We start from the raw sequence: 22498 nt of genomic DNA, 5'->3' as shown, positions 1-22498 counted from the left end.
TAGAGACCGATTGCCACCCTGGATAAACCCCAAGCCTTGTGGAGAGAAGAGATCTAGAAGCAAATCGTTACAATATAGACCAGCGAGTACCAGGACAGAGAGAGGGGCAGATAGAGGGCGGGGGAATGACCAATTTGGCCTAAGGTGTCAAAAAAAGGCACCATTACACTAAATCTTAGAGAATAGTGGATTTTCCCAATAAGAGAAACAGATGGAGGGAACAAGTGAAATATTTAAAGAAATAAGAACTGAGACATAGAACCTACACAAATCTGATTACCTTCTCGTAGAAAGAAACTCCTTGGCAGGAAGTGGAGGGAGTCAAATCGAAAAGCAACAGCATGGTTGACACCCACGCACGGCTGTCCTCAACTGCGGTTGGTGAAAATGTCTGAAAACTGAATATGGCATCCCGGTAACCTAAATAAATCAGAACAAAGGATTTGGGGAAAAAAAGAACATGAAGCCTGAGCTCTTGCCTAAAGGGAATTATTTTGTTGTGAGTAAGAAAGAGAACTGCTAACAGTGATTGAAATCGGCATACCTTAGAAACTCGCCGCTGGCTAATTTAGAGGCTTCCTGTTTGGAGCCTTTACAAGACTCAGCATGTAGGCTAAATATCCAGATGGATCAGACTCGCAAACAAAGAAAGGAGTGTTCTTCCCTGCATCACCATTTCCACAGGCTCTGCGATGCAGGGAACTCCTAACTACACCGTGGCAGCTTCTAAGGGAGGGAACATGGTTACTCAATGCAGTGGTCATTCTGGACTGGGTCCGTCTGCTGTAGAGGGCATCACTGGAACAAGAAGTGAAACTTGAACGGCTGAGGGTTACGGGATAGTGACACACAATTGCCAATGTCTGACTTTGAAGGCCGTCTAGAGTCTGTGTAGGAGAATGCCCTTGTCTGCAGGAAATACAAAGTACTCGGTGGTGATGGCGCCTCACAACAGCAACTAACTCTCAAAATATTCTGAAAAAGCTAAGGGTCTTGTACTATAATTGCAACTTTTAGGTAAATTTGAGATGGTTTCAAAATAAAAAGAATTTTAAAGTTTAAAACTTGAAAAAGTAAAAGATCATCTGTTCTCAAATGAACAAAACTAACAAGGTAATGTGCTCCTTTGGGGTGGGGAGGGGAACCCTTCATACTGTTCCACCACCCCACTCTGCTTTCCCATCAATCCTGTTTTTAGCAGAGCATGGAGGGGAGAAAAGCATAGAAATACTGCCACCTACTGGTGTAGAGCAAATGTATTTAGGGTAAAAGAAAAAAACCGTTTTTTTCTGGACAGGGGAAGAATAAAGCTTTTTATGGGGATTGACTTTTAAAGGCTGTTGGAGACCGAGGCAAACAGGCCCTTTAACCTTGAGGCCTGCATTAGAATTAAATCTGAGACTCAGAGCAGCTGGCAGATGGCTCTCTGGGTTTCAGATGTGTCCTGGGCGAATGGGGAGTTTAAGAGGAAGGGATACATTCAAGGGGTACAATAGGGACACAAAATTTTTCACTCCCCATCCCAGCAAACTTGGAGAAGATGAATTCTCTAGGAAAGAGAAGAAATGGGCAAACTAGCTCTAAGAATAGATACGAGGCCAGGCCCCAAGGAGGAAAAGACTGCGAACAAGGTCTAAGGCAGCTCCCGGGGCAGCTTTGTGGGAACTGGACAGATGGAGCTCCCCCCTGGATTTCAGCCCAGTATGCACCCTCCTGGCCTGACGCCCTCGTAGGACACCCTTATGGTGGGGTGAACATTTAACCATCTACAAGTTATTTTGTTAATTTTTTAATTACATTTCTACAAAACTAAACATACTCTGACTATATGAACCAGCAAGCACTCCGCTTGGTATTTTCCCAAATGAGTTGAAAATCTGTATCCACACAGAAACCTGCACGAAGATGTTTATAGCAGCTCTATTTGCAATCGCCAAAACTCAGAAGCATTCAGTAGGTGAAGAGATAAATAAAGTGTGGTCCATCCAGACAATGGAATGTTACTCAGCGCTGGAAAGAAATGAGCTCTGAAGCCATGAAAAGACCTGGAGGAACCTTAAATGCATTTTACTAAGTGAAAGAAGCTGATCTGAAAAGGCTACATAGTCATGATTCCAGCTCTATGACATCTGGAAAAGGCAAAACCATGGGGAGAGTAAAAAGAATCAGTGGCTGCCAGGGCTTTGGAGGAAGAGGATGAATAGGTGGAACACAGAGGATGTTTAGGGCAATGACTCTATTTTGTATGATACTCTGATCGTGGGTTCATGTCATTGTACGTTTGTCCAAACTCATAAATCATATAAAACCAAGAGTGAACTCTAATGTAAACTATGGACTTCGGGTGATGATGATGTGTCAGTGTAGGTTCATCAGTTGTGACAAATGTACCACTCTTGTGGGAGAGGGTGACCATGAGGGAGGCCAAGGTGGAAAGGCAGGGAGTATATAGGAAATTTCTGTACTTTCTGCTCAGTTTTGCTGTTAATTTAAAACAACTCTAAAAAATAAAGTCTATTTTTAAACATTCCATCTCTATTTCACCAATAACCATAATGACAACTGAATATAACCAAACTAGAAAGAATAATAGACAATTGGGCGTATAGTTGCCCACATCTTTTCAGCATTTGAGGTGTTACAAATTCATGTGTTTTGAGTTAGATTTTAACGTGAGTGGGAAAAGGGAGCTCCTTACAAGTATTCAATTAAAACAAAACTGAAGTATTAATTTCTTCTATTTCCTACCTCTATAATCAGGAAATATGCAGATCTTATACTCAGTAAAAAAAAAAAAAAGAAAAGAAAAACAAAGTTTGTGCTTAGTTTAAAACCTCAAAAGGCTGGAAATTCTTCTTAAAATTCTTTAAGTACAAATGTCCCTTAAACTGAGACGAGGTGTTTGAGTATATGAGGTTTTATACAGTTGTCTTAAAGATGTAAACTTATTTCCTCTATCAGATTTCTTGAATCATTAGGACTTGACCTGTTTACAGTAATATTATGATTCATACAAAGATCCACTACTCATGTGGAATGCTGAGGTACTGAAAAAAAAATGAGAGAAAGCGCTTAAAGAGATTAGAGACTGCTGTGAACTGAACTGTGTTCCTTCAGAATTCACAGGTTGAAGCCGTAACTCACAATGTGACAATATCTATAGGCGGGGTTTTTAGGAGGTAACTAAGGTTAAGTTAAACCCTAAGAGTGGGGCCCTAGTTAGATAAAACTCTGGCCTTATAAGAAGAGGGAGAGAAAAGGATGTGTCTCTGCCCTACGAGGACACAGGGAGAAAGTGGCAAGCTAGGAAGAGGGCTCTCAAGGAACCGAATCAGATGGCATTTTGATATTGGACTTCCCAGCCTCCAGAACTGTGAGAAATAAATTTCTGTTCTTTGAGTCAAGTCTATGGTATTTTGTTATGTCAGCCCAAGCAGACTAAGACTGACGGAGTGTTAACTTCCTGGTGGAAAACTTATTCCATGAAGACAGCTACAACTCTTAAATTACCAGGCTCTATGTCCCTGTATCACTCCAACCTAATGAATATTAATCAAGATATTATATTTGATTTACATTTAGTTCAGGAGGATCACAAACTCTGGAACCAATAGGAAGCATAGAGAATTTCTAGTCTGCGGGGTTTCAGGCTGCATTGTGAAGACCCCCTTAGGGCCTGCCACATGAAGAGGAGAGATGTGCATTGAGCACCACCTATACCCTAGACACAGGCCCAGAGATTCAGCTATGAATGGCCTTGACGGTGCTTACATGGTAATGGGGAGACGCAAGTAATAAACAAGCAAAGGAATAAGTAGCCAAGAGAATTACAGACTGCCCTAGAAAGGAAATACATAGGATTACATAGGTCCGGGAGGCCTCTGTGTGGAAGGATGGCCGTGGGAAGAAGAAAAGAATGACTTCCCAGGAGGTGGGAACAGCAGGGATAAAGGCCCAAAGGTACAAAGGAACTGGGAGAGGACTTGGAAATGCAGAGTCCAGGCCCCTGGAGTGTGAGAAGTGAGGGGTGGTGATGTGAGCTGAGATTGAAATGCAGGGAAGAGCCAGACCGTGCAAGGCCTTGAAGGTCTTGGTAAAGAATTCTAGACTTTATTCTAAGAGCAAAGGAATGTCACTGGCAAGTTTTCAGGAGAAAGAGTGGACACCTCTCAGATTATTCTGGTGTCTACAAAAGAATGAAGTTCTAGGGAGGTAAGATGGAAGCTGAAAACCCATTTAGGGGGCTTTTTGGAGAAACCATTTTGGAGGAAATGCATGTAAGAGAATACAGATATGAGGAAGTTATATTTTGAAAGCAGAAATGTCAAGAGTTGCTGCTAAATTGGATACAAGAGTGAGGAAGGAGAAGACTCAAGAGTAACTTAGGTTCTGGGTTCAAACTATGAGATGCTGCCATTTACTGAAACGGAAAGACTCAAAAATGAGCAGACTTGGGAGTAGGCATAATCCAGAGTTCCCTTTGCAGCAAGTTTGGTTGTTTGTTTTTTTATATATAATTTTTTTTATTTTTATTTTTTTAAATTTATTTATCTATTTTTTAATATTTGGCTGCATTGGGTCTTCGTTGCTGCACATGGGCTTTCTCTAGCTGTGGAGAACGGGGGCTACTCTTCATTGAGGTGCACGGGCTTCTCATTGCGGTAGCTTCCACAGGCTCTAGGCGCGTGGGCTTCAGTAGTTGTGGCACGCAGGCTCAGCAGCTGTGGCTCCTGGGCTCTGGAGTGCAGGCTCAGTAGTTGTGGCGCATGGGCTTAGTTGCTCCGCGGCATGTGGGATCTTCCCGGACCAGGGCTCGAACCTGTGTCCCCTGCATTGGCAGGTGGATTCTTAACCACTGAGCCACCAGGGAAGTCCGTATATATAATTTTTTTTAAATAAATTTCTTTAGTTTTTGGCTGCGTTGGGTCTTCGCTGCTGCTCACAGGCTTTCTATAGTTGTGGCGAGCGGGGGCTACTCTTCGTTGCGGTGCGCGGGCTTCTCATTGCGGTGGCTTCTCGTGTTGTGGAGAACGGGCTCTAGGCGCACAGGCTTCAGTAGTTGTGGCTTGCAGGCTCAGTAGCTGTGGCGCACGGGCTTAGTTGCTCCGCGGCATGTGGGACCTTCCCGGACCGGGGATCGAACCTGTGTCCCCTGCATTGGCAGGTGGATTCTTAACCACTGTGCCACAGGGAAGTCCCTTGGTTGTTTTTTAATTGAAGTAGAGTTGATTTACAATATTGTCTTAGTTTCATGTGTAGAGCAAATGATTCTGTTATACATATATATGTATATGTGTGTGTGTGTGTGTGTATATATATATTCTTTTTTTCGAATCTTTTCCGTTGTAGTTTATTACAAGATATTGAATATAGTTCCTTGTGCTATACAGTAAATCCATGTTGTTTATCTATTTTATATATGATGGTGTGCATCTGTTAATCTCATATTCCCAGTTTATCCCTCCCCCTGCCCCACTATCCCCTTTGGTAACCATAAATTTGTTTTCTATGTCTGTGAGTTTCCTTCTGTTTTATAAATAAGTTCATTTGTACTATTTTTTTTTAATTTTTATTTATTTATTTATTTATTTATTTATTTATGGCTGTGCTGGGTCCTCGTTTCTGCGCGAGGGCCCTCCCCAGTTGTGGCAAGCGGGGGCCACTCGCCATCGCGGTGCGCGGGCCTCCCACTACCACAGCCTCTCCCGCTGTGGAGCACAGGCTCCAGACGCGCAGGCCCAGCAATTGTGGCTCACGGGCCCAGTCGCTCCGCGGCACGTGGGATCCCCCCAGACCAGGGCCCGAACCCGCGTCCCCCACATCGGCAGGCAGACCCCCAACCACTGCACCACCAGGGAAGCCCCTGTACTATTTTTTAGGTTCCACATGTGAGTGATATCATATGATATTTGTCTTTCTCTGTCTGACTTACTTCACTTAGTATGATCATCTCTAGGTCCTTCCATGTTGCTGCAAATGGCATTATTTCATTCTTTTTTATGGCTGAGTAGTAGTCCATGGTATATATATACCACTTCTTCTTTTTTTAAATAAATTTATTTATTTATTTATTTATTTTGACCGTGTTGGGTCTTCGTTTCTGTGCGAGGGCTTTCTCTAGTTGCGGCGAGCGGGGGCCACTCTTCATCGCGGTGCACAGGCCTCTCACTGTGGCGGCCTCTCTTGTTGCGGAGCACAGGCTCCAGACACGCAGGCTCAGTAGTTGTGGCTCACGGGCCTAGTTGCTCCGCGGCATGTGGGATCTTCCCAGACCAGGGCTCGAACCCGTGTCCCCTGCATTGGCAGGCAGATTCTCAGCCACTGCGCCACCAGGGAAGCCCCCACTTCTTCTTTATCCATACATCTGTTGATGGACACTGAGGTTGCTTCCATGTCTTGGCTATTGTGAACAGTACTGCAGTGAACATTGGGTTGCGTGTGTCTTTTCAAATTAGAGCTTTCCTCTTTTCCGGATATACGCCCAGGAGTAGCAAGTTAGTTTTGAGCTGCCTCTTAGCCCCTCAAGTGGAGCAGCGAGACAGGAAGTGAGCTCTACAAGTCTGGAAAGTGAGCTGGAGCTAGAGTCATCATGGGGCAGAGTGTTAGCCAGAAACACCAATCCAACTCAACTCGCCTAAGCAGAGTAAGGAACTAAATGACAACTAAACACAATCATTTTAATGTATTTTCAGCTCACATAAGCAGTACACCCAGGCACTGGCTTCAGGCACCACCAGACCAGAAACTCAAACAGTGACATCAGGCCCTGCCTCTCCCTCCATCACTCAGCCCTTCCTCGCTTCACTCACTGTCTTCATCCCGCAGCCAGCTCGTCCCCTGTAGTGGACAAGGTGCCACCATCTTGGAGGCCCCTCCCAATAGGAGTCCTAGGGCAGAGAACACCTTTCCCCGCTGCCCCTATGTTGAGACTAAGGGAAGATTCTCATTGACCCAGTTTGAGTCATGAAACCATGACCTGAACTTTTCATGCACCCCCCAAGAAATGGAGAACTTGACTAGTCTAGTTCATGAGCCCATCTTGTGGACCAAACTAGGGAGGAGAGGGGGCAGAGCACAGGAATAGACAGACCTACCAAGCCCTGATGGGGTGAAAAAATGTTGTCCCCCCCAAATAAACAAGGTAGTACAGTATATCAGACTGCAGGGAAGCCGCCGGGCTACTAGAGTAATGTCAGTTGCTGCAACAAACAAATGCCGACATTTCTATGCCTTAATACATTGAATGTTGTTTCTTGCTGGCATAATCTAGGTGTTCTTGCCCTCACAGCTCTCTTTGAAACAATGATTCGAGGATACGAATTTCTTCTCTTCCGTGTCTGTGCCATGTTTACAAGTGGCTTCCAAAATAGCAGCGCTCATGCCCAGCAAGCCAGTGGAAGGCATACGAGAAGGTTAAGAAGGCTCTTAACCACCTGTGGTCACAGCACAGAGCCTGTCATGTGGCCCCTCCTACATGTAAGGAAGGTTTGGAAAAGCAGTGCCTGGCTGAGCGGCCACATCCCAGCAGCAGCTTTACGTGATGGGAGGGAAGCCCGTGCCTTCCCCGGACAGAGGCATCTCACCCAGGTGCTGAGAGGCAGAGGCAGCAGATGTACATCTCAAGGAGCCCTGCACAGGGGCAAAATGCTAAATACACACGCACTTATTCCTGTCCATGCTTCTCTAGGCTTGTCTCTCTCACGACGGGACTCTGTTCAGGGTTCTCGACCCTAGATGCACATGGGGGTCACCTGGGAAACTTTTTAAAAATATACCCATGCTTGGACCATTTGACTCAGAGTCTTGCGTGGGTGGAGCTTGGGCATCCTTACTTGTGTAGAGTTCCTCTAAGGTGACTCGAATGAGCAGGCAGGATTGAGGACCATTTGGTTTAAATAAAGGAAAGACATTTAATAGTTTTAAGTAATAAGGAGAGGAACCAACTGTCTTTTAAGATTCTAGTCTTCAAAAATTGGAGAAGAATTCTGATTATCCCGTTTGGGACAGGTGACCATCACTAGAAGGTGGACCTTCACTGGAGGCATGAGTTTGTGATGAACATCCCCGGCAAGATGACAAATGTTCACCAGTGTCCAGTACACACTGGACGTGGCGTTGGGTCATCAGGGGTGTGGGGCAGAACCCTGAATGCGGCAGTGTGATCTGAGGATGCGCAGTGAGAAAGTACAGTGACTACGACACCTTTGGGAGTTTGTCTCGGAAGAAATAATGACACAAGCCCGTTCCCCAAAGATCTGGGTTGATACGTAAAGGAACAGGAGGCACAGCTGATGGAGAAAGCCCTGAAGAAGGGGCATCGCTCTGGGAGAGGAGGTTGGGATGCACAGCATGAGAAAATGGGCCAGAGCACACCCCACGCAAACTCCAGAACTTGCCCCCAAATATCCCATTTTGTCTGAAATATCTCACTTTCAACCCCAAGGAAATATTCATTTGCTTACAGGACTCATGTAAAGAATCTTTTCTGTTTTTTAAAATTTATTTATTTATTTATTATTTTTGGCTGCGTTGGGTCTTCGTTGCTGCGCGCGGGCTTTCTCTAGTTGTGGTGAGCGGGGGCTACTCTTCGTTGTGGTGTGCGGGCTTCTCATTGCGGTGGCTTCTCTTGCTGCAGAGCACGGGCTCTAGGCGTGCAGGCTCAGTAGTTGTGGCTCACAGGTGCAGTAGTTGTGGCTCGCGGGCTCTAGAGCGCAGGCTCAGTAGTCGTGGCGCGTGGGCTTAGTTGCTCCGTGACATGTGGGATCTTCCCGGACCAGGGATCGAACATGTGTCCCCTGCATTGGCAGGCAGATTCTTAGCCACTGCACCATGAGGGAAGTCCCAAGAATCTTACTCTTTAAGTATTTGGTGGTTAAGTCTAAAAAATTAGAAATTAAAGCCACACACCCTTTCCCATCTGATTCTTCCTCTTTTTTTTTTTTTTTTTCCTTTGGGTAGGGGATAGGGGGAATCTCACTTTTGGCTTCTCCCAGGCATTCTCACAGAAAGGCTTAACCAAATAAAAATAGGCTTTTTAGGGAAAAAATTGCTTTGTAAGCAGTTTTATGTTTTGGTACTGGGGAGGAAATGAAAGGGTGTAACTAAAACATGTAGATGGAGAAGTAAATCAAAACGTTGGTGGAATTGCTTTAATAGATCTGGGTATTTCAGCTTTTTCCTAAATGAAGACACTTCCCCCGCCCCTTAGAACGTACACATTACGGTATTCTTTCAGAATATCATGCACTGTTGTGGAAAGCACACTAAAGCAGGCAGAGGATCCCAGAACAGGCCACCAGAGTCCCAGGTACGAATCTGTACCTGAGTCTGTATTCTCTCTGCCTTCCCTGCAGGGTGGCTGAATCACACAAGATAAAAATTGAGAAGCCATGTAAAACAACTTCTATGATAGCTATACTTAACAGTGCTCATTTCATGCCAGACCCCGTAAACTCACAAAAACCCATTATGGTCAGCTGAGAAGCTGAGGCACAGAGAGGTCAAACAGATTGCTCAGAATCCCAAAGCAGTAGAGAGATTGGCTGTTTCTTGTCCTTTCTGGGCACCGGAGTACAGCTAAGCTCTCTTCCCAGCCTTCCTTGTGTTTAGGTGCACTGTGGTCACCAGTAAAATATGAGCAGACACATAGGCACCACGGCCTGGTCCATAAAACTTCAGACACGTGATCTGCATGCTGGTTTGCACTCCATAGGCTCAATGACAGTGACAAGAGCTCCTCAGATGGCACTTACTGGGGCGGCAAAGCAGTAAGAGCTAAAGAGCCTGGATCCCCGAATCACTGCGTGGAAGAAAGCTCTGGCACTAACCAGAAACACTTATACACTTTACCTGAGTGAAAAAAAATCTATTGTATTTGAGCCATTATATATTTGGAGTTTGTTGTCAAAGCAGCAGTTTGTTACCCAAATTAATTCAAATACTAAGACCTTGAAGTGGGTACTGCCCCAGCCAAAAAAAAAAATTCAAACTATGTGGCATTGGCTTAGTGGCCAGTGAGAAAATTGGTATCGGAAGCTGAAAAGTTGGAAAGCCGTGTTTCCCAGTGGCAGATCATGCGGTAAATCTGCTTCCTGCAGTAACGTGAAAGGCACAGCCACTGCAGCTCTAGAATGTTCGAGAAGAACCAGACTGACTGTGTGTGTTGGCTTTTATCTCCCCCTTTAGCAAGGTATCATTGGTGCCTTCAGGAAAGAACTGGCCAGTCTGCAAGCAGAAATGAAAGGAAATATAGTTCAGAAATCTGGGTCCTCAAAGTCTGGGAAAGCTGACTACTTCCAAATCCCAAACAGTAAAAGATGTAAGACTGAAAAAGGCTTTGAGCAAATGCTCAAGTCTCAGCCCCAAAGCAAAGATGAAGGATGTGGGCTTCCGCCACGAGCTCACTGTTTTAACTACCTTTAGCGCAAGGTAGCTGCTCTTATGTTGACGGGGTAAGGAAGCAAGGATAAAAATTACTCACATCTACGTGGATGGACCTAGAGTCTGTCATACAGGGTGAAGAAAGTCAGAAAGAGAAAAACAAATACCGTATGCTAACACATATATATGAAATCTTAAAAAAAAAAAAAATGGTTCTGAAGAACCTAGGGGCAGGACAGGAATAAAGACGCAGACGTAGAGAATGAACTTGACATGGGGAGGGGGAAGGGTAAGCTGGGATGAAGTGAGAGAGTGGCACTGACATATATACACTACCAAATGTAAAATAGATAGCTAGTGGGAAGCAGCCACATAGCACAGGGAGATCAGCTCGGTGCTTTGTGACCACCTAGAGGGGTGGGATAGGGAGGGTGGGAGGGAGACGCAAGAGGGAGGAGATATGGGGATATATGTATATGTATAGCTGATTCACTTTGTTATAAAGCAGAAACTAACACACCACTGTAAAGCAAGTATACGCCAATAAAGATGTTGGGAAAAAAATTACTCACATCTAGTAAAAAATTTTCATTGTGGATAAAATGTTTATTGTGGATACTGGCACATAAAACTGGCTGCAAATGGGTTAGAAACCCACAAAGTTTTTAAGGCCAATGTATTGCCAAAGAAACGATGGAATCAGACTAAAAAAGTTTTTCCCTGTTTGAGTTTTTAAATAACCTTCAGACCTCTCAAACTTGTACTGGTAGAAATCAGGCCTTGAAAGCTATGCATTCTCCAAGTAGAGGAAACTGCCCATCACCTCCCCCAGATGAACCATGGAGACCCCCCAAATTAGAGTCTCCAGAAGGTGGAGCCACAGTCATGAGAACCATGCACAAAAAAATTCCTCCCAGAGATAGAATTCATATGCCTTCTGGGTTTTTAGAGTAAAATTTCAACTACCCATCATTTATTATTCCTTTCCTACAGTAAAAATGATAAAGCATTGCAAGATTATAAATGTTTTGACACACATACTTAATACAGACTTCCTTTGATGGTTAACAGATTCTTTTATTAATAATCAAAAAGCTTCACACTTACAATATGAAAATAAATGCTTCTTTAATGAATAATTAAATGAAAACTCTCCAGGACCTTACAGGATTTTTAGTATGTACCATGAGTACCTTAGAACACAGGGCATTAGCCTGCTGGGATCATTAGGGTATGACTGAAAAAGAGAGACAGTGATTTATAAAACAGTTACCGAACAGCTTTCCCAAACAGTAGTTCCCCTGAAATTAAAACAGGAAACAAAATTTGTATTTATACCTAGTTTTAGATATGACTGACAACACACATCAATCTTAATTTTATGATTTTGATGTTACTTTTTAAAGGCACTCCACAGAAATTCAAATCTCATTTTAGAATCATGAATCTGAGGTGTGTAATAAAGTTGTAACTTCTCAATATCAAAGTTTAATTATTACACAACAGTTCGAGAAACAGATACTATTTCACAGACAGTATTTGTTCTGCATCCTGTTCCCCTGCAGCGCCAATCATGCTAAGACTTTTGAAGCCCATCTATGACTAGAGCAGGCACTGCTGATTCAGTCACAAAAATCCTTCCTGGGTGAACAGTACTTGCTCTTTCCAGAAGAAACGGTTGTTTTACCTTTTCTGTTTCTTTTCTATTTTGAAAAACAGGGCTAAACAGAATCTTATAGAGTCTCATTTTCTGCTGGATGATTAAAATCTCTACTCTGTATGTTATCTTAAGTCTCTTAAAATCCAAAACTGCAGTGGAGGACAGTATGCTTTCCCTTGTTCTCACATGATACAATCAAAGCAAAAATAGAGCCCCATAGAAATTTCAACATTGAATATTTTTTTAATCTTAAAGCTTAATGAGAGTCCAAAAGCTTTATATAAGTCAGTAGTCTCTGCATATCTGTTAGTTCATGATCTAGAAGACTACTTGTATTCAGAAGCCCATCTTTCAAAAAGATCCTATTTTCTCAATGGTCTGTTTACACAGAGTTCACTGCCTTGTTTATATACATAGGCATATATACGTGTGTATAGGGTATATGCAAACAGCCGTCACACACACACACACTGCCTTGTTAATATACATATAGGCATATACATGTGTGTATAGGATATATGTAAGGAGCAGTCACACGACTCTGTTGTGCCCCATTAAAGCCATTTTACTGTGGTATAGAAAGGATGGCAGTCATAGTCTCTGAAGTGTTTTCCATCCACAAGCACACACACATACACAGTTAACACTAGTCTCATCAACGCTGTTGACAATTCAGAAAGCCTAAATACTTTTCTAATTGAATTCTAAAAGAAAAGTGCCTTGAATTTAAATTTTTTTTAAAACTTCAGTCTTCAATATTGAAACTGCTAAGTCACTCCATTTTTCCATGAAAAAAAAAATAGGATAATAAAGTTAGGGGGAAATTTTTTTAAATGAAAAAATAAACTTGAGAAAACACCCTGCTACTAAAATAGGTTTAAGGAAAAAACCTACATAGAGAAAGTATTCCAATAGAAGGTAAAACCTGTGTGGGGTATCAGAATAGCATTACCTGTAATCATCAGATTAGAAACAAATGAAATCTTCAGTAACAAAACTGTGAAATATATTAGGAAATGTCCAATTGATAAAATACTATACAGCTATTAACGATAAGGAGAGAAGATGATGAAGAACATGGACCACCTGACACTGTGAAGCCAAAGACAGAAAGGACCCTGCTGCATTGAACAGCTCCACTCGCAAAAACTCAACAGGAATGTAATTTGACTGCCCTGTCACTATACTAGGGATACAGCTTTCCCTTTATTGGAAAAACCAATAAAACAATATAAAGCTTCTATAGCGATTGTACATTTTCTAGAAGAAACAAAAAACATCAAAATGGATGAAATAACTCAAAAACAAATCTTTGAAAATAAATGTTCCTGAGAGAGGCATGCTCCTGACTGCGTCCTGAAACCAATTTGTCTTTCATTACTTGGGAATGCAGGCCCTGACCCAGGTGTGGTTCTCTTGAGAGGGATGCTTCATGAGCAGGCCCAAAAGAAGAGGGGCAAGTGTCTGGCCAGCAGATTTGTGGCCCATCCCTATCATTGACTTTATTAACTAGGCCCTAATTTGTCCACTTTGAGCACTTCGACAACACACATTTCTGTGTTTGAGGACAAAATTTCACAGAAGTCTTTTTCTGTCTACAGAAAAATTCAGAGGCACTACTATTTCCTTCTCATAATAAAGCAATTCTCAATTAGCAGTCAAGTTATATATATTTTTAATGACAAAATGGTTAGTGTTAACCCTGTATAACCTGTGATCATAAGTAACTAAAGACCACTGGGTGATATCCACCAGAAGTAATACTGGACAGAGGATTACTTACAAAAAGAGCAATTTTCAATAGAAAACTGAGTATTTCCCTCGGGAAATAAATTTAATATTTTATTATTAAACAAATGGGGCAAAAGACCAGATTTTCTGTAACTGCAATAGAACAGGATTAGAAAGGCTTCCTTAGACACCCCAACAGTATAGGGATGAAACATTCTTCATGGTTTTATGATGAAAATTCTAATCTCCTAGCTATTATAGCTCTCTGAAGAAAATGTTCAATCAAAAGATTAAATCATACAAAGCATTTAACATTTTCAAACAGTTGCCTAATAACAAGCTTTTAAAAGAGATTATTCACAGCACTAAATTATGTTTATCAAATATTTGAATAAGCCACACTCAGAAACAGTACAATGGAGCAGCTTACTGGTATATGTGGTTCTCTGCACTACTACAAAACTAGTCATAAAGAGCTTGATGTACTCAGTGTAAGGCTGATGTTTTACTTTTTGCCAGCCATGTATCTCGCAGTTACATTCTCCCAGCTGATTACATTCCAAATGGCTTTCAGATAATCAGGCCTGACATTTTTATACTGAAGGTAATAAGCATGCTCCCACACATCAATTCCCAGCAGTGGAATAAGACCTATTGGAAAGAAGGGGAAAGAAACAAAAACTATGAATTTCACTCTAAAACACGGCATCTTCTTGCTTTAAAAACTTTAATCATCCTGTGCAAACTACCCTTCACAACATTCTCATCCACTTTTCAGTTTCTTATGTAAATAGGAAATTTGCATAAGAATAAATATCCTAGAAAAAGATTTTAAACTTTACTCTTTGGCAGAAAATGTGATAAATAGTAAAAATAATGAAAACAGACTTGGGAAAATCAACTAACCACAGTATTTTAACAGCTATTCTTAAAGTATCAACAGATTTATCCAAGAGCCAGTTCTCAGTGGTCCTCACTAGGGGTCTCAGGAAGGGTGTGTTCTCCTTGTGGGTGTGGCTGAGGACCTTCCAAAGGTGCTGAGCATTTGCGGGAGTCCATGGAAACCCTGCTCTGCTCCCCTGGGCTGATGTTAGTCACAGAGAACACAGAGCGCTGACGATCACACGTGTGTATAGCTGAGTCACTTTGCAGTAGAGCAGAAATTAACACAACACTGTAAATCAACTCTACTTCAAATAAATAAACAAAAGCGTTTATGAGACATAATAAAAATTAAGTTAACAAGGTAAACTGAGTAAGGCTTAAGAAAAAGATACACTTTTCAGCAACTAAATAGTGTAAGTGAAGAAGTAGTTAAATCTATAAAACATTCATTTAAGAAACCTCTCCAACTGAAAGCGCTCCTCTAGGAAAACAAGCATCAACCAGCATGTCTAAATCAATTGTGAGGTGCGTCACTGATAACTTATAATTAAGGGAACAAAATTTATACATGATTTTCCCCCTAAATAAATCGCCATAACTTTCATTTATCTTTATTCCAATGGGCTTTCTTCAAGCAGGAGAGAAGGTGTCGCTAGGACTCACCTGCCAGTCACAGCCTCCTCAGTCAGGTACCTGACTCTGAGAGTACTCAGGGCTCACACATCTTTGGTTGCTTTTCCAAATTCTGTGGCATCTCACTTTCCCTAAAGAGCTGTTTAGATTCTGGCTAAATCTGAACATATCCAGGTTGGTGAGTCACGTAAGCAAGTCTCCTGACATGTGTAGAGGTAGAAAATATGACTGAGACCTACTGCTGATTGATGCTAAGGTATCACCTCACATCAAAGTTCCAGCAAACTGCTGGATCCTTATGACTATTTCCTAAAGAACTTCTACTTCCATCTGGCTCAACATAAAAAAGGATTTGGTGAACCCAGCCTGCAGCTCCTAAGCCCAATCTTTTCCTACGCCAAAAAATCCTCAGGAAAGTAGATGTCTGGAAACCTGAGCTCTGGTCCCAGTTTGACCACAGGTGCTCAGCAGAGGGGTTGAGAGTCCAAGCTCTGAAGTCAGACCAGCCTATGTGTCTTTTCCTCCTTCATGTTGTTTATCTAGTTTTAGTTTTTTATTCTAGTGCATATAATTATTATGTAGGCTGATACGAATTCTCTGTCAAATGAAGCAGAGTTTATGTTTAAAACAAGTTTTGTTAACGTATCTGTAAAACTACATGTGCTCATTTTATAAAATATCAAGGACTTGGAAAGATTTTTGCTCCCACAAGACTCTGGGTATCATCTACTAAGATCTGTTCAATTTAGTACGTGCTCAGGGTAGGTTTAAACATTGCTAGTCTTCCGTATTTCACAGTAAATGCTTTATAGTGAACCATCTCTCCCGAATAAACGTGTAATAATTCTTAAGCCTAACCTGTTGTTCCTTGCAGGGGATCCTGGTTAGAACAAGCAGCAATCTGTAAGCGTCCCTGTTCCTTACTGAAACCGAGCCAACCCCAGCCTGAGCCTTGGACACCAACGGATACGGCGGTCAACTTCTCCTTCAAGTTCTTGAAGGAACCAAAGTCACGTTTGATGGCTTCCAGCAACTCCCCTATTAAAAAAAAAACCCAAAAACCACCCACAAATGAACAGACGGCAACAATTACAATAAAATATTTTATTATATATATCCCAATATTCTTGTCAAATGGCCCCAGACACAACTAGAAACACACGGAAAACACTACATGACCCAGTGAGCCTACAAAACCCAGTGTTATTCCTGTCCAGACACCAGGGTCCTAACATCTCACAATTTTAATTCACGTGTTTGTTGCTGAAACATGTTAGAGGGATTTCTTCACTCACAGTGCTGCTTCCACAAGGAAAGAAATAGTATTTTTCATTAGCTTTCTTTTTTCCCCTCAACAGAAGATTTTACTTTGACTTCTACCCTACCTACTCTATGTTTCAATTTGGGAATAAAATGTTATGGGTGAGATTTGCTTCTTCTCCAAGGCAGCCTAGATCTTTCCTATCTCAATTGTATCATTTTAAAAAGAGTGATGTTGCCTATTAGTGAACTAAGGGTACACTTTAAGAGTTATCACCCTTTTTATTCTGTAGCAATACAGAATACAATTCGAGACTGAGCACATCAACTAAATCAACTAGGCCCAAAATATCACTTCTCTTACTTTATTGGCTTAAAAGTAATCATCTGTTATAAGCACAAATGATGGAATAAAGTGGTACCAGATAACACAAAATGGCAGAGTACCAAAACCTGTTGGCTGAATACAGGTGTATCTGGTATTCTGGTAACTCACAACACCTCAAAAGTATTAAGTCACGGTCTGAAGACCTAACTCAGAAAAAATAAATTGTCCAGCTTCCCATACTTATTCCCCCATTCATCTTTACTTCCAAATGAAATTGCTTATTTCAAGTGCACAAGGTGCCTTCTAGAACATGATTAAAAACAAAAAAATGTCACAGGAACTTAAGGTACTTGCCAGAAGAGCAGAAACAAAGGAGGAGAGCTATATTTACACCCCATACCTTCCCTGGGGTGGGGAGGATAATTATAGTTCTGGGTCTCTGCGTGCTACATAGGAAGTCAAGTAAACAAGCAGAGTGAACAAGATCATCAACTCTGTACTCCCTTGTTACCTGCAGTTGTCCTGGAAAACCTAATTTTCTGGGACAACTGACTTTTTATCAGTTAGGAAGAGTAGTAAAACAATAGCAAAAGGCACTATTCTATAATAACTTATTTAATTTTTAAAACAACCCTATTATTATCCCCATATCATACAGATGAAGAAAGTAAGGTACAGAATGGCTAACATCTTGTCCAAGGGCCTAGAGCTAGTAAGTGAAAGCTCATCTTTTCTAAACACGAAGTTTCTCAGTCTTTCCCTAACGTACATTTCAACCGAAAGATGACACTGTATGTGATATTGTGTGTATAAAGTCTGAAGATATAATTCCCTGAATGTATTCTCCACTCTTGCATGTGCCCCTTTGAAAGTTACAACTTCGTTGTACTGCTTGCTGTGAAAGACATGCCATTATGATACCTCAGGGAGAATTAAAGTAACTTAAGAAAATCAAGTCATTCCTATCGTGCACAAAACGTAGCTAAGGTTGCACCAATCTAAACCAACCTTCGGGTTCTCCACCACCGTTAGGGCTCAGATTTGTCCAGAAAATGCTATGATTGATATGGCCTCCACCGTTGAACTTTATTGCAGGCTGTAGAGCTACCTGAGCTGTAACATCACCTGAAAGGTTAAAATAAAAACACATTTTTTAAAATTCTTACTTTTTTGACCATTCTATACACTATTTTTTTTCTTTGTAAAACGTCAGATGATTGGACCATTGTAACATCCCTATTGGTCCCAAAATTTCACAATTTCAAGACTCTACCCCAAAAAAAACCTTCCCCAAAATATTTGTCCCAGTGGATTTTCAGTTCAATTAATACTGTACCAAACAACTAGTGAGAAGCCAGCAGGGGTGGCAAAGCTAGTAGAAAATTCACTCCTGGGCTTCAAAGAACTCGGTTTTCTTGGGTAGAAAAGATTTCAGTAAATGAAATAAGAAAGAGAACAGGGCTTCCCTGGTGTCGCAGTGGTTGAGAATCTGCCTGCCAATGCAGGGGACACGGGTTCGAGCCCTGGTCTGGGAAGATCCCACATGTCGCGGAGCAACGAGGCCCGTGAGCCACAACTACTGAGCCTGTGCATCTGGAGCCTGTGCTCCGCAACAAGAGAGGCCGCGATAGTGAGAGGCCCGCGCACCGCGATGAAGAGTGGCTCCCGCTTGCCTTGCCGCAACTAGAGAAAGTCCTCGCACAGAAACGAAGACCCAACACAGCCATAAATAAATTAATTAATTAATTTTTTTAAAAAAGGCTTGGTAGCAAGTTTATAAAAAAAAAAAAAAAGAGAACAAAGACAGAAAATAGTGGAATGCTATAAAATAGATAGTGCCGTATACAGACTACATGGAAAATGTTCAACTCTCATTTTCTAGATAGACAACCATCCACTGGGAAATACTTCAATGTCACATTAACAAAAAACTCAACTTGTTCAAAACTGAACCCCTGATCTTCAGCCCCAAACTCACTCATCCAAGGCCTTCCCCACGCCAGTGAGCACTAGCTGTTTTCTCAGGACATCTCTGACGACACGGTTATTTTTCACGCTAATCCTCTCGCACCCCACATCAGCCCACCAGCACACCCACCAGCAAAGCCAGCTCCCGAAAGCACCCAGAACCGCACCCTTCTTCCTGCCCGTGGTGCCACCGGCAGCACCCCCGCCCCCCGCACTCAAGCCCCTCTCACTGGTCTCCCGCTTCCACTCCTGCCCCTACAGTCTATTCTCCACACAGTGGCCAGAGGGCTCCTCTAGACCCCCAACTGATCATGGCACACGTCTGGTCAAAGCCCTCTGCAGGCTGCTCTTCTCAGAGTGAACCCCAAGTCCTTACGATCGGTACAGAGGTGCACATCATCCGACCCTCTGCGCCTCCTCGCTGGCCCAGCTCCGGCCACCACGGCCTCCTGGCACTTGGACGACAGGTCTGGCATGCTCCACTGACCACTGAGGCCTTTGCTGGAACACCTCCCGGAGATAGTCTCATGGTTCACGCCCCCATTTCTCCTTCAAGTCTCCACTGAAGGCTTCTCTAACCACGATGTAAGATGCACAATCCCCGCCCCGCTTCCAGACCACTTCCCCTACTTTGTTTTTCTCGATAGGCCTTCAGCCCCGGCACACTCCATATTGACTTGTTCACGTGTCTCCGCTAGGAGGAAAGCTCCAGCGGGGACAAGGACTTTTGTGCACTGCCGTGTCCCCGAGGCCCAACAGACTGCCTCACGTGTAGCAGGCACTCGTGAACGCTGAATGGAGTTCCACGGAAAGAAAATTCTGACCTCTATACTTAAGAAGAATGTCATATTTGAAGCTGTTTTTTCTACCTTGCTAAACATGGAGGCAAAATAAAATATTTTTCTTGATGCCTTCAAGACGCTACAGACTAACGGAACTATTAGGAAAAATGGGAATTCCCTTATTCAATAAGTATTAAGTTCTTATGACTCACAAGATACCAAGAGGCAAAGTGAAGGGCACTGAGAACCACTGAGATCTCTGCCCTTGGGGAGCTTACATAATAGCAATAGAAGTTCCCTATTTCTGTTGTTGGGACACACGCCAAGAACACACGTAAGAAATGTTGTTTTCTGAAACAATAAAACCTCCAGTTTTTAAGCAATTCAAAAAGGCGGAGAGGACCAATGATATCTGAATACACAGATAATCTTTGAGAGTTCTGTTTAAGATGTCAACTTTTGTTGTCGTTGTTATGTTTATAAAATAACTTTCTGACAGATCAGTGTTTCCCTTACTGATTTTTCTTGGAGAATCACCCTAAAAATAAATGTAGGCTTTATATTGTTTTTTAATAAGTCAACAGTAACTAAATATTTCTAATGGGAAAGAAACATGTTTCTTGAGAACTAGTTTAATCACAATCTCTTAAAGTTTACTTAATCATTTTAAAAATTTTAATAGAAATTTGGTGGGGTTAATATCTGCTTTTAAGAACACTTTTCTGAAGCTCAACATTTTCATTGGCTTCACAGCCAATTTTCTCTGTTGAATACAATAAAAGTTAAGTACTTTTGTTTGAAAAGTATTTACGTACTTAAATGCGATAAGATTGATGATGTTATTTTCCTTACACTTTTTTCCCAAATTTTCAAACACGAAAATTTAACTCCTTAATGACTTCTCAAATATAATTTTTTAAATAAAGGAAAGCTCTACAGACACTCATTAACTTATAGGCAATACAGTACAATATAATATAGTAAAGCTTTTTTTCCATTGGCTTTCATTAAACAAGCAAAGCTTTGATTGCACAAGAAAAGGACTGAAATTAAGCTGTTTTTAAAATATTGAAGAGAAGCGTTCACGGATGTCAGATGTTGTCATGCAGGAAACAGTTTCACAACTGGGATTTATCCCAGCCTCTCCCCATTACCACATTCTTCCCGCATTTGTTTTTTCCTAAATCACAGAACCTCTTCCCGTACTCGGAACCTTTTCCTTTACCGTATTTGCGGTTCCTCTGATGATCACAAGTAAATCTTCCAGAATGTGGTAACTTCCTCTTCTTTTTGTTTACCTATTACCTCACACACAACCAGACTGAAATACTACATTTTTCCACTAGATGTCCCCACTCAACAAGATGTCACAGTCTAAAATTCACTCAACTATTTCACAGGACTGAAATTCGATAAAAACATATTTAAGAAAAAAAATACACTTTTAACTGGGCAGCTTCAGCCATACATATAGCCTGGAAACACGCCTGTCAATTATTTCCCTCGTGCAAACCACTAACATTACTAACATTAACTAACAGATTGAAAGTGTAATGCTATTTTGTATAGAAAAGTTAAGACTTAGCACTCCCATACACGCCCCCAGATGCAAAACACATAAAAAGTCCACGCACGACTGGTTTTGTCACCTGAGCTCCTTTAAAAAACAAATACCAACTCCATATTATATTTTCACTGAATTCCAAAGATTAGCAAATAAATACAAGCCTGTCTCAGTTCCCCCCCCGAAACGGCTCTTCTCCTTGTGAATTCTGCTCCCTAAGTCAACGCGCGAACAGGTGCAGCGATTCTACTGAAAGCAGGGGTGGAGGTTTAAGCAGACCCGCCTCGCCGCCACGGTCCCCTGTAACCGGTTTCTCGAAGTCCGGCCGCCCGGCACCCACCCTTCTCCAGCGCCTCCTGATATTTCTCCTCGGCGATGTTCAGGTTGTTCACGTAGGCCGCGTGGTGCTTGCTGTGATGCAGCTGCATGATCTGCGCGTTGATGTGGGGCTCCAGGGCGCCATAGTCGTACGGCAGGTCGGGGAGGCTGTGCTTCCGCCGGGAGCCCAGAGCCCCCAGGGCCGGCACCAGCTTCCTGCTCGTGCTGGAAAAACACCAAACACAGCCCGATCGAATGACGCGGGCAGAAACCGTTAACCCGCGTGCGCGGCTCCGCAGACCCGGCTAGAAGGACCCGCGCCCCTGGGGGCCCTTCCAGTCGTTGGCCCCCTCGCCGTCCAGTCTGCCATTAAACTAACCCTGCGGTCCAGCGCCTCGGCGACACCTGGACGCGCTCGGCGGACACCTGCCCTCAGGCCCGGCCGCTCGCCACGCCCTGCGACGCCGGGTCACCGAAGGTGCCCCGGACCCCGCGGGGCCGACGCAAGAGGGGAGGCAGAGCGGGAGGTGGTGGGGGGCAGCGGCGGCCACCGCGCCGACCCGCCGAGGCCACCGCCGCGCCTCTTCGCCCATGGGGCCGGTGCCGCGTCCCCGCTGCGCCCGCCGCCCGGCGCCTCACCTGCACGCCGCCCGGCACAACATGGTGGACGCCGCCCGCGGGCCTCTTGGATCTCTAACCGCACCGCCGCGCTGACAGCCGAAGATGGGCTCGAGTTGCGGGCTTCGCAGCAAGTACACCGCCGCTCCCCGCGGCCCCGCCCCCTGCGCCCGCCTCGGCCCCGCCCCCTGCGCTCGCCGCTTCCAACTCGGGGGCACAGGGGGCGAAGGGCCCTGCGCCCGCCCTCTGGGCCCAGCGAACGCGAGGAAGGGAGACCCGGCACTTTCCCCAGAAGCCAGACGAACGGCGGTGCCCCCCTGCGCGCTTCTGGGCGTATCGCCAAAGGAAAGGCCGCCGTCCCCACGCCGTGT

General features: G+C 43.3%; 1 protein-coding gene across 1 annotated transcript; it reads right to left on the bottom strand.

Annotated features, from left to right (window-relative positions):
• Positions 1-11491: 11491 nt before the first annotated feature.
• On the bottom strand, positions 11492-22498 carry SOD2 (superoxide dismutase 2). The gene is made up of 5 exons (XM_061207448.1): positions 22149-22498; positions 21532-21734; positions 17886-18002; positions 16148-16327; positions 11492-14422 (listed from the first exon to the last, which is right to left on the bottom strand). Exons 1-5 carry the CDS (start codon positions 22169-22171, stop codon positions 14277-14279), a joined length of 669 nt encoding a protein of 222 aa, XP_061063431.1. The 5' UTR covers positions 22172-22498; the 3' UTR covers positions 11492-14276.

Source organism: Eubalaena glacialis, chromosome 12 (genome assembly GCF_028564815.1).
Source record: "Eubalaena glacialis isolate mEubGla1 chromosome 12, mEubGla1.1.hap2.+ XY, whole genome shotgun sequence".
Lineage (NCBI taxonomy): Eukaryota > Metazoa > Chordata > Mammalia > Artiodactyla > Balaenidae > Eubalaena > Eubalaena glacialis.
Note: the sequence above shows the minus strand (reverse complement) of the source record. Positions and strands in the feature narration are given on the sequence as shown.

Coding starts and splice junctions, on each gene's coding strand:
- SOD2 (XM_061207448.1), bottom strand. CDS start 22,171: ATGTTGTGCCGGGCGGCGTGCAG. Junction 16,328..17,885: donor CGGTGGTGGAGAACCCGAAG/GTTGGTTTAGAT, acceptor TTTTTTTAATAG/GGGAGTTGCTGGAAGCCATC. Junction 14,423..16,147: donor TCCCCTGCAAGGAACAACAG/GTTAGGCTTAAG, acceptor TCTTTCCAATAG/GTCTTATTCCACTGCTGGGA.